General features: G+C 37.8%; 1 protein-coding gene across 3 annotated transcripts in view; it reads left to right on the forward strand.

The window, feature by feature from the left end:
- Positions 1-12,716, forward strand: part of LOC127029105 (kinesin-like protein KIF2A) — a 50,499-nt gene that overhangs the window by 20,410 nt on the left and 17,373 nt on the right. For all 3 annotated transcript variants that reach the window (XM_050914747.1, XM_050914748.1, XM_050914749.1), the window contains exons 9-14: positions 895-985; positions 1,130-1,193; positions 1,614-1,705; positions 1,944-2,086; positions 3,391-3,595; positions 7,558-7,668. In XM_050914747.1, coding sequence (XP_050770704.1) covers positions 895-985; positions 1,130-1,193; positions 1,614-1,705; positions 1,944-2,086; positions 3,391-3,595; positions 7,558-7,668 — 706 coding nt within the window. The remainder of the gene's footprint in view (positions 1-894; positions 986-1,129; positions 1,194-1,613; positions 1,706-1,943; positions 2,087-3,390; positions 3,596-7,557; positions 7,669-12,716) is intronic.

Raw genomic sequence — 12,716 nt, forward strand, 5'->3', positions numbered from 1 at the left:
GGAGGTTGTAACACCTCAGTGTTTCTGTAAACAATCATTCTTGTTTCTGTCACTAAACATACTTTATGTGTAAGCACCTGGAAAAAGTTTAGAAAGAGAGACTGTTGCAGAGAGACTCTTACCTCCATCACCTAGTGGAGGTAACCCTCCATAAGGTTACCCTTTGCTTTTGGAGTTTTTAATGAAGTAATGGTGATAAGCAGCTGAAGTAGGAGCAATAACTCTACATTTTTTAAAGTAAAAATTAATTCTCTAAAATAGAAAAATGATACTTTGGAGAATATTTTTGACACATCAAATAATACTTAAGGGATAACTGGATTTTTCCATTCTGATGAGCTTGGGTATACGTTTTCTTGAGCCTTTTCTCAGCGTAACTATGTTCTCAAAATATTAAGACGTGCAATGTTGTTTTGGTCACCTGTCTTCTAAACTTAATCTTGGAACTTGATTTAGGGAAAAAAAACCCAAAACCAAAATTATAGTGGAATTTTTGTATTGGCAAAATCTAAGTATTTACCTGCTGCACTGTCCTACTTCCGTATCTTCTAATGCTGTCTTCTTTAGGGAGCTCCAAACTCCATGTAGTAAGCTGTGCCGTGTTGCATCATTAAAACAAGGATTTTTTTTTTTCTCAGGGTTTGAAGGAGGATAATATTGTTGTAAAATAAATGAGAGACACCTTGTAGCTTTTGTTTAATTGTTTAGGATTTTTTAATGCCTTAGAGCTGGTAGCCTCTTTAGTTCAGGTATTAATGTGGAGATGTCCTTTGGCCTCTCAGAGTACAGAACCAGTTTTGTCACTTCTGGCCTTAAAATTTATAGTGTCCTTGTGGTAGTGTGGCATCTTAAAGTAATTAAGTTTCTTAAGTATTGTTGGTTTTTGCATTTAAGGTTTACAGCTCGACCGTTAGTGGAGACCATATTTGAAAGGGGAATGGCCACTTGTTTTGCATATGGACAAACAGGCAGTGGAAAAACCCATGTAAGTATTTCTTCTACATGTCAGCAATACACTTCTTTTTATGTACGATACACTTCAATAAATTCTAATAAGTAACAAATATGTAAGTTACAGTTCTGTGATCTTTATAGTGTATTTTTGGTCTTCTTTGGTTTTTTAATTTAGACTATGGGTGGTGACTTTTCAGGAAAGAACCAAGATTCTTCTAAAGGAATATATGCACTTGCAGGTGAGACTTTATTGTTCTGTTGGCTTTTTGCAAATTAGTTGAGGTCAATACATTTCTACTCCCTGTCGTACAAACATAAGAGTCTACATATTTTGCATTACAGTGGAGCTTTGGTAACATAAAAAATAGTTCCTAGGTGTGTAGTCTTTACACAGTAAAGTAAATATATAGAGAGATAATTTCAAAAACGTAAGAAATATAACTGATGATTAATTGAGTTTACAATTTTGGGGTCTTCTGCATCTTCCAATGTAATGTGGCAGTTTAAACTGCAGTGTTTTTTACTTGATTGACTGACCCTATCTGTTACACTTGCAAAATATGAGAGATGCTGTAAAATAGACTGTTATGCATTAATGAGTCTTCACTAAATGAAAATACATAACTAGATTTCTTTTTATTTTGGAAATGTATTCACAGCTCGAGATGTCTTTTTAATGCTAAAGAAGCCAAACTATAAGAAGTTAGAACTTCAAGTATATGCAACATTTTTTGAGATCTACAGTGGTAAAGTACGTACCTGATCTTTTTCTGAGGAAGGTGGAATTTCTTTCACAAACAAGATTGTGAGCTTGTCACATAAAAGATTTTTTTCCTTTTTGTACTGAAAGCTTTATTTCAAATAATTCTTTACACTTCCCTTCCAATCATGTTTGTGCATAGAATGCTTTGCATATTTTGATATGAGATTTGAAGCAAAAATGTCTTTTAAAGCTCCTCTTTAACTGTTCTGTTTCCTCCCCCCCTAAGGTTTTTGACTTGTTGAACAGGAAGACAAAATTAAGAGTGTTAGAAGATGGTAAACAGCAAGTCCAGGTGGTGGGATTACAGGAACGGGAAGTCAAATGTGTTGAAGATGTTCTTAAGCTTATTGAAATAGGCAACAGCTGCAGGTATCTCCCATAGCTTCCACCAATTTTTCATTGTAAATTAAAGAATCGGAACAAGATTTTTTTTGTGTCTCTTCATAGTGATGGCTTTTTAATATGCAGTGGTTTTTTTGATAATGTTGGCTGCAAGTAAGGAATCTGCCTATCTTTTGAATAAAAATAGTTTAGAGTTTCTCTCCTAGAGAGAAATACGAACTGTTTTTTCTACAGGATGTGAATTGCATGCATTATATAACCAGTTTACTGACTTAAATTCACATCATTTATAATCTGGAATACTGCCAGATTCTTCAGTTCTAAAAGGCCTTGATATGTAGTGACAGAAGTTAAGTATAAAATTTTTATTTTTTGTTAAGATCCAGCTTTATTGTTTTTAAAATTAGCCTTGTGCATAGACTGCTGCCTGATCAGATAAATATGCCACGTGCGGCATTTTACATGTGTCCTGATTTCGGCTGGGATAGAGTTAATTTTCTTCCTAGTAGCTGGTACAGTGCTGTGTTTTGGATTTAGTGTGAGAATAATGTTGATATAACACTCTGATGTTTTAGTTGTTGCTAAGTAGTGCTTATCTTAAGGACTTTTCAATTTCCCATGCTCTGCCAGCAAGCAGGTGTGCAAGAAGCTGGGAGGGAGCATAGCCGGGGCAGCTGACCTGAACTAGCCAAAGGGATATTCCATACCATGGAATGTCATGCCCAGTATATAAACAGGGGGGAGTTGGCCGGGAGGGGCAGATCGCTGCTTGGGCATTGGTCAGCGGGTGGTGAGCAATTGCATTGTGTATCACTGGTTTTTTTCAGGGTTTTTTTTTCCCCTCTTCTTTTTTTTTGTTATATTCCTTTTCATTACTATTATTATTATTATTATATTTCATTATTATTATTATTGTTAGTATTATATTTTACTTTAGTTATTAAGCCATTCTTATCTCAACCCACGAGTTCTGCCTTTTTTCCTGATTCTCCTCCCCATCCCACTGGGAGTGAGGGGGGGAGTGAGGGAGCGGCTGCATGGTGCTTAGCTGCTGGCTCCGGTTAAACCACAACAACATGTAAGCTCTCTGATAGTCTGAAATCTTTGGAGATCTGATTATTCTTGCTTTTAAGAGGGAAGTAAAATGTTACTAATCTTCCATTTCTGTTTGAAGAATTGGAAAAATAGGTATAATTATACTATGTACATCAAATTATTAGGGTAAATACAGGACTCTGCCCTGAAAAATCTAACGTTCTGAGGGTAGTGTGTTTAACATGTATGGTCCTTCGCCTGTTCATATGTCCTTCCTTTCTTTCCTTTTGTTAAAGGACATCTGGCCAGACATCTGCAAATGCACACTCATCTCGAAGTCATGCAGTGTTTCAGATTATTCTCAGAAGGAAAGGGAAATTGCATGGTAAATTTTCTCTGATTGATTTGGCTGGCAATGAAAGAGGAGCAGATACTTCCAGTGCAGATAGGCAGACGCGACTGGAAGGTGCGGAAATTAACAAGAGCCTTTTAGCACTCAAGGTAACTGAAATGTTTCCATTGCCTTTGAGTAGGTGGAAGCCTTCTACATATAATAGCAATGACTATTAAAACGAGTGTTTTTGCAGGCTTTGCTTGTTCTACATTGTCTACTGATGTGACAGGTAAAATAACTGTCCTGGTTTCGGCTGGGACAGAGTTAACTTTCTTTTTAGTAGCTGGTACAGTGCTGTGTTTTGGATTTAGTGTGAGAATGATGTTGATAACACTCTGATGTTTTAGTTGTTGCTAAGTAGTTATCTTAAGCCAAGGACTTTTCAGTTTCCCATGCTCTGCCAGCAAGCAGGTGTGCAAGAAGCTGGGAGGGAGCATAGCCAGGGCAGCTGACCTGAACTAGCCAAAGGGGTATTCCATACCATGGAATGTCATGCCCAGTATATAAACAGGGGGGAGTTGGCCGGGAGGCACGGATCGTGGCTCGGGAACTAACTGGGCATCAGTCAGCGGGTGGTGAGCAATTGCATTGTGCATCACTGGTTTTTTTCCTTCCCCCCCCCTCCTTTTTTTTTGTTGTATTCCTTTTCATTACTATTATTATTATATTTCATTATTACTATTGTTAGTATTATATTTTACTTTAGTTATTAAACTGTTCTTATCTCAACCCACGAGTTTTACTTTTTTTTTCCTTTCCTTTCCTCCTCCTCACCCCACTGGGAGGGGGAAGCGGCTGCGTGGTGCTGAGTTGCTGACTGGGGTTAAACCACGACAATAACGTATTGATTTTTCCTTTAAATGCCTGAAGAAACTTGGTAATTACCAAGTAGAAACATTGCAGAAACATTGTGCTATCAACTTTCATGTAGTTTAAAAAAAAAAAAAAAAAATCCCCAGTAGTTGAATTTGAACACTTTTCTGATATACACCTAAAATGGGAGGAGAGATGACTTACTTTGGTACTCAAAGTCTGAAATACTAACTGGAAGTATTCTTACTGATCTCAGTATATTTTTTTTTTAAGAAAAGTCAAAAAATAAAGTTACCTTTATGACAGATTTATTTACCACTGTTAATTAATTAACTAAAGAAGAAAACAACACAACAGCACTATATCCAGAAAGAATTAACAAATCGCTTAAAATAACCCTTGAAAGTTGGAATCCATTTTTGACTACTCTTTATAGCAAATTGTCTGATACAATCACTTTGCAGATTTTCATACATTAATCCAGAACACATCAAGAGAGCTAAGAAATATTATTTAAATATTCAAATGCTTTTTTTGTTTGTTTTATAATGCTCGAAAGAGGTTCAGTCTAAATAGGGAAAGTAATTTTTTGGTCTCAGTTGGGGAAACAGTAGTTTTGAATGGCCCAGAACTTATCTATCATCTCTGTTGTTGGTTAGTTTTGCTTAGATTTACTACTCTCTGCACCAGCACTGTGGTTTTATATAAAGAATCTAAACCCAAAAATCACTGTGCTTACTTTTTTATCCCAGTATAAACTTGGGAGAAGACTTGTATCAGACTCCAAGCAGATCTCACAAAACACCACAAAATTGTAACGTGTCATTACAAAATTGTATGTCATGTTGAAAAATTGGAAGCAGCAGTTCCAAAACTGTGGCCTGTTTTGATTTAGTATCAAAATAAATAATGCAAACAACATTGTGTTGACATTATCACTTGTTTCCAAATGTAATTGAATAAAGCTGGTTTTGGTTTTGTTTTTTTTAATTTACTTGCTGATTTTGTGCTGGCTAGTGCCTTCAGTGCAATACCCATACAACATACTTAGTTCATTTTCATACAACTTGTCTTTTTAATTATAGTGAAAGGCTCTGCTGCTGCTGTACTGGTGATTGTGATCTAAATTATACAGGGAAGGGGAAATAAAAATAAGTGGAGATCTTGCAGAGGTCTAAACAACAGTACAAGAAGATATAGATGTTTCTCAATGATATGTTAGTTTTCCATTTTTCATCTATCCCCAAAAACATTACACAGCTTTTTCCATTTGTATTCAAGACCCTTGAATTTATTGTCAAGTTCGAATTAAACTAGTATGTTCTGAGGAGTGGTTTTTGGTGCTAATCCAAGATTTGCTATTTGCATGTGGATATCAGTCCTGTCTTAACCTGTTCAGATTTTTGGTACAGGAAATTATTTCTGTAATGTCTCTACATGGAAGTAGTGTTGTCATTTTGTTACCTGGTTTTCTGAGTTGTGATGAAAAGCAAAAGTAGTTAAAAACTCCATTAATTTAGAAGCTGGCAGTGTCCTCCTATAATCCTTTTACTATTAAGGAGACAATCCAATTCTAATTTTTCAGGAGTGAGCAAACTAAAAATCATTATAGTAAATTAAAATATCTTAATTAAACTTGTTGGTTGCTATATCAGTAATTCAACATACACATTTGTTACTGTTTTTAGTTTGTAATGTCACTTGTTGAAAATCTGTTGCCCCTCTTCCTGTCTAATCTGCTTTTCGCCTTATGTAAGTATAGTAGTAATGTACAAACAAATTAAAAAATTTCAAGGAATGCACTGCCTTGCTCACCTATAAGTGTTGAGTCCTTTTTAGCATTTGCATGTGAAATTCACATTCAACAAGCTTCAGTCTTTCTGTTTATCTGAGCTGTGTCCATTCTATAAAATTCAGCTGGTGAGTTTTTAAATAATTGCTTTAGTTAAAGCCACCTTGCCCTTGTGTTTGTTCTGTTCTGTATCATGGCAGTTTTATTCTGAGCCTGTTTAGTTCTGTTTTATGCTGTTTCACAGTTGCAATGTTTTCTTGGATTATCATCCCACAGTTTCTAGCCTGGCTTTTGGAAGAAGCTGTTTCTAGGAAATTTCAAAAGGCCACAAGGATATAGCTGCAGCTGGAGGATTAGCTGAACTACTGTAGAACTATTCATGTAACACAAAAGCCATTCCATCTGTTAGTCCTGCTAAAAGCAAAGCTATAATATGAAAAGATTTTGATGTGTGGTTTTTTGAAGAAGTTCTGTGTGTAAATGTGTTAAAACTGTACCAAGGAAGCCCTGAATCTGAACACAAAGTGCCTGTACACAAAGTATTAAGGCAAAGCCAGAAACTAGAATTAATGATCAAAATATGACAACAACAACAAAACAGAAATTTAAATTTAAACTTTCTTTCTGTAAGAAGTAATTTATTAGCTGATGTTAGAACTCTGAGTGGGCAGAAGTGATGTTTAGATTAGTGCAATCTTGGTTTGCACTGTTGTACTTAGTTGCTGCTGTAACTTCTATAGTAATTTCTTAATATTTACTTCTGTACAGTATTTCTCTCTGGAACTCTCCAACCAATTGCAAATATTAGTTTAGCCCCATACCCTTCTTGTGAGTGAAAGGGGAGACGTTATCCCTGTTTTTTCACATGAAGAATATTTTAAAACAGGAAATGACTTTTACATTTTCAAGTGTCTTCCAATATTGAGTACATCAATACAGAGCTATACTTACTAGGTTTGTGACCTGTGGAAGCTTTCAGAAAGTTTGGGCACCAGTGTTTTCTTCTGAGCTGTAAAGAAAGTCAGTGGTAGAGCCAGAATCAAAGCTACTGCTTTTAACTGATAGAGTTAACGCGAGTCACTGTCCACACTTCTGCTGGCAGAGGCTGTAGATCATTCAGGCTTTTGCAGCTCATAATCAGAAAGAGTTGTTAGTCTGGAGATTTAACATCAACACTGAATTTTTTGTTGTTGTTGTTGGATACAATATATGTAAACATTTTGGATGAGATTCAGAAAGTTTTTAGGCTCCTAAGTCCTTTTTAAGTTCCTACCTCTCTACTGAACTTAATGAGAGGTAAAAGCCTAAGACTTCTTGAATTCAAGCTTTAATAGTAAATGTTAATGATATCTTAGAGGACAGCAACATAACTAAGGTATATATTTTCTGATTTTGAATTGCATTTGTATTATGTATTTTTCTTTAACATGGATTGAATAAATATAAACCTGTTTGTTCTTTCAGGAGTGCATTAGAGCCTTAGGCCGAAATAAACCTCATACACCATTCAGAGCAAGTAAACTTACTCAGGTGCTAAGAGATTCATTCATAGGAGAAAACTCCCGTACCTGTATGGTAAGTTTGTTTAGTTAACTGTATGTTTTAACAATTACAAAGAGAAAAGAAGCTGGGAATTTAGGATCTTATGTTTAGAAGTGGTCACTTGCTACTGGCAATGTGTTAAACTTAAGTTTATACATTAACTGACACTATATTTGGAGTGAGTCTTTCAGCAGAGACATTTCAGATAACTTGCTCCCTTCTCACTTTTTATTGGCCTTTCTTATTGCTTGTTATAGTTTTCTAGCTAGGCACATAGCTAGAAGCACTTCTAGCTTGAGGGGTTTTTTGTTTGATTGATTGTTTTTAATAACATCTTAATTATATGAGAGTATTGTTTGTTGAATCAGAATTTTGGAAAAGGTGGTGTAGACTGGAAGTATAGTGGTGAGTTATGATCTTTAAATGACAGGCAAATTTAGAATTGGTATCAAAGGCATCAGAATATGCTCTAGGCTGTTGAGGGGAGAAGTAGTTGGGATAGATGGGATGAATAGTTGTGTACTGTATAAATGTGCATTTGCATCAATCTGAAAAACAGAATTCTTCTGTCAGATGGTGGAAAGGACAGATAAAAGCACAGATGTCCAGTGGTTTTATTTGCGCATCCTTAACGTTTCTCCTTATGGAAATGCAAACTCTGCAGTGGACACTGACTGTTAGGCTTGTTTGCTGTGGTGGGTTGACCTTGGCTGGCCGCCAGGTGCCCACCAAGCTGCTCTATCACTCCCCTCCTCAGCAGGACAGGGAGGGAGAAAATAAGATGGGAAAGAACTCATGGGTCAAGATAAAGGCAGTTTAATAAAGCAAAAGCAAAGGCTGTGTGCGGAAGCAAAGGAAAAACAAAAGATTTATTCTCTACTTCCCATCAGCAGGCGATGTCCAGCCACTTCTCGGGAAGTAGGGCTTCAGTATGCGTAGTGGTTGCTCCAGAAGACAAATGTCATAATAACGAATGCCCCCCCGCTCCTCCTCCTTTCTCCTAGCTTTTATTGCTGAGCAGATGTCATATGGTATGGAATATCCCTTTGGTCAGTTTGGGTCAGCTGTCCTGGATCTGTCCCCTCCCAAGATCTTGCCCACCCCCAGCCTACTGGTGAGGGGGGGGCAATGTTGGAGAGACAGCCTTGATGCTGTGTGAGTACTGCTCAGCAGTAGCCAAAACACTGGTGTGTTATCAACACCTTTCTAGCTACCAATACAGAGCACAGCACTATGAGGGCTGCTATGGGGAAAGTTAACTCCATCCCAGCCATACCCAATACATTTGCATTGGTTAATTTTCACAGGCTCCTTGGAATTAGTCTAGAGGCCACAGAAGTCTGCAGACCACAACATGAAAACCATGGTGTTAGGGCAGCCTAGTCTTCTCTTTAGATGTTAGGTATGGTTCTAATTTGAAAATGGTGGTAAAATAGCATTTTTGATTAATCTTTTATTCTTCTTCAGTTTTCTAATGAAAACACAGGATTGTTTTCTTTCCACTGAGACATAACTTCATAAATCCTATTCAGGATCAGAAAGCTAAACTGTGCAGCTCTAGCCAATGTATCCACACTGCTGAAGAAGGTTTGGAAAGTTAGCCTGTTGGGAATTGCTCTCTGTACACAGAAGGATTAACATTTGTGAATGTTTCATGAAGTTCTCACCATCACCCTTACCACTCCTTAAAGTGCTAACAAGCTGTCTTCCTTTTGGTGAAGCTTTTTTATTTAATTATTACTCTTCTCATAGAGCTGACGTAACATTTTTTCCTGTTTAAATGTGTGAGAATGCCATCAAGAATAATCCATGATCTATGAGTGTTTAATTTCTGATAAAGCTTACATTCCTTCCTTTTATATTCAATATAGTTCTAAATTAAGGAAAAAATCCCCTCTGAAAGTGAGCGGAAATATGCTTGAATTATTTTTTATTTTCTCATTCGCATAACTACAGTCACTTTATAATTAAGAATAAGAAAACCCTTTCATGATAAGATACTGCTTTCAAACTCATTCTTCCTGTTACTTTTTCATGTAGTTTCTCAGTACTAGGACCATTTGTGACATTCTGGTTTTAGTGTTTGTTTACATGTAATTTTTATCAAGAATTTAATCAGCAATTTTTTTTCTTAAGATACTGATGTGGAAAGAAGAGCACTTGGGTGGTTATGACTTACTCTGAATTACAGTTGAAAGGAAGGAGGGAAAGAAAAGAAACCTACAGTGCATCTTTACGATTGTTTAAATTGAGCTCTCGCATTTGCAGCGCTTGTTCCTGCGATAACTAGATGGATGCAGAAAAAAGCTGCCTGTCTAGAGATCTGACAGGTTTCTGAACAGTGTATATTGAATTGAGGGAGGTGTAGGAGATACCTTAGCCTGGAATTACCTCCAGTCCTTCCCAGTTCCCTGGAAAGAGGAGAGGAGATTTGCACTCCAGTGGCCAAGTGATGAGAAGAGTGGATAATGATCTGCAGCTTTACCACTCTTCTGGGTCTTCCTTTGCCTCTTTTATCAAGAAAATGTATTCAGCCTTCCAGTGTGGTATTTACATTTGGCTCTTTGGCAGGGTGTGCCTGGTTTGTAAGCATGTTCATGTTTAGCTTTTATATCATACACTGGCAAAATTTAACTGATGAAATAATATACAGGGAAAGAAAAGGGCAAGTCATTATGGTTTATAATAGCTAAAGTTGAACAGTATTTTATTAAATTAAAGTACTTATCCTGCAGGTACACTGACTGCTTGTTTGCAGCAGAGCCATGTAATTAACTGCGCTGCTTCAAACTTCTAAAAATTAATGCAAAAATAGTTTAATAATGAGTAGTTTCATTTCAGGTTTCTGCGGTTGACTGTAGAGATCACTGCTGTGTTCTCTAGAAGAGTGTCTACTTTATGTGAAGTAAATTAAAGCATAGAAAAACTTTTTAGGTACAATACTGTTATATACTGTTGTGGTGGGTTGACCCTGGCTGGATGCCAGGTGCCCACCGAAAGCCGCTCTATCACTCCCCTCCTCAGCTGGACAGGGGAGACAAAATATAATGAAAGGCTCATGGGTCGAGATAAGGACAGGGAGACCACTCACCAATTACCATCTTGAGCAAAACAGACTCGACTTGGGGAAATTAATTTATTACCAATCAAAATCAGAGTAGGGTAATGAGAAAATAAAACCAAATCTTAAAACACCTTCCCCCCACCCCTCCCTTCTTCCCAGGCTCAACTTTACTCCTGAATTCTCTACCTCCCCCCCCGAGCGGCACAGGAGGAGGAGGAATGGGGGTTGCAGTCAGTTCATCACACGTTGTCTCTGCCACTCCTTCCTCCTCAGGGGGAGGACTCCTCTCACTCTTCCCCTGCTCCAGCATGGGGTCCCTCCCACAGGAGACAGTCCTCCATGAACTTCTCCAATGTGAGTCCTTCCCACGGGCTGCAGTTCTTCATGAACTGTTCCATTGTGGGTCCTTTCCATGGGGTCACAAGTCCTGCCAGCAAACCTGCTCCAGCGTGGGCTCCTCTCTCCATGGGGCCACAGGTCCTGCCAGGAGCCTGCTCCAGCGCAGGCTTCCCATGGGGTCACAGCCTCCTTTGGGTACATCCACCTGCTCCGGCATGGGGTCCTCCGCAGGCTGCAGGTGGATATCTATCTGCTCCACCATGGACCTCCATGGGCTGCAGGGGGACAGCCTGCCTCACCATGGTCTTCACCAGGGGCTGCAGGGGAATCTCTGTTCTGGCGCCTGGAGCACCTCCTCCCCCTCCTTCTTCACTGACCTTGGTGTCTGCAGAGTTGTTTCTCTCACATATTCTCACTCCTCTCTCCGCTGCTGTTGTTTTCCCATTTTTTTTTTTTCCCCTTCTTAAATATGTTCTCACAGAGGCGCTACCACTGTTGCTGATTGGCTCAGCTTTGGCCAGCGGCGGGTCCTTCTTGGAGCCAGCTGGCATTGGCTCTATTGGACATGGGAGAAGCTTCTAGCAGCTTCTCACAGAAGCCACCCCTGTAGCCCCCCCACTACCAAAACCTTGCCATGCAAACCCAATACAGCTGTACAATACTGTTATAACAAGGTAACATGTAGATAATGATAGCATTTCCTCCAAAATATTTTAGCCTATTACAAGCAAAATAAATTAAAGAGATTGCAACATAGAAGTATTATTCAATTGGAGAATATTATTTATTGAACATGTAAGATAATTCATCAAAATTTGACCTCTTTTAAGATGCTGGTTTTGCTTGTCAGTGAGGAGGCATTTATTGTAAAAGGATTCCTCAACAATACAAAGATTTGATCCAATGTTCTAATGTGCTATTAGAGAGTAAGACATTTTGCAAATAGGTGATACTTTTTAATATGGAAAGCATATAAAATGATGTAGTAAAAACTTGTGATTTTAACTTTCTGAGAGATTCCTGAAATGTCCTGGTATAAAATACCTACTGGGCTTTTTCCACTTCCTTTCTGATATACTAATCTTTAAATGGGATATTTGAGTCAAATTTCTTTTGGTAATTTCTACACTTAATTTTTATTTGACTTTGCCTTTTATCATTTACGGAATTTCTTGTTGCAATTTTAAAAGTTACATCTTTAGGGATGGAGCATCTCGTCTATATAAGGTTAAAATATGATTCGGAAACTTATTCTTGTCAAATTTCAAAAACATTTCAAAAAATTATTTTGAAAATAACTTCCCCGTGGACAGTTATGACTAGGATCTGCATCATTCTAAAGAAATCCAGAGACATACAGGCAGCATAAATAGGTTTTTTTGAACTTTATTAGTTGTTGCAATTTTAATGAAGTTCTTGTCCTTAAATAGTTTCAAAAACCATTTCATAGAATCGTAGAATCATTTAGGTTGGAAAAGACCCTCAAGATTATCGATTCCAACTGTTAACCTAACACTGCCAAGTCCACCACTAAGCCATGTCCCTAAGCGCCATGCCTACACGTCTTTTAAATACCTCCAGGGATGGTGACTCAACCACTTCCCTGGGCAGCCTGTTCCAATGCTTGATAACCCTTTCGGTGAAGAAAATTTTCCTAATATCCAATCTAAACCTCCCC

This window comes from Gymnogyps californianus, unplaced genomic scaffold (genome assembly GCF_018139145.2).
Source record: "Gymnogyps californianus isolate 813 unplaced genomic scaffold, ASM1813914v2 HiC_scaffold_72, whole genome shotgun sequence".
NCBI classification, from domain to species: domain Eukaryota; kingdom Metazoa; phylum Chordata; class Aves; order Accipitriformes; family Cathartidae; genus Gymnogyps; species Gymnogyps californianus.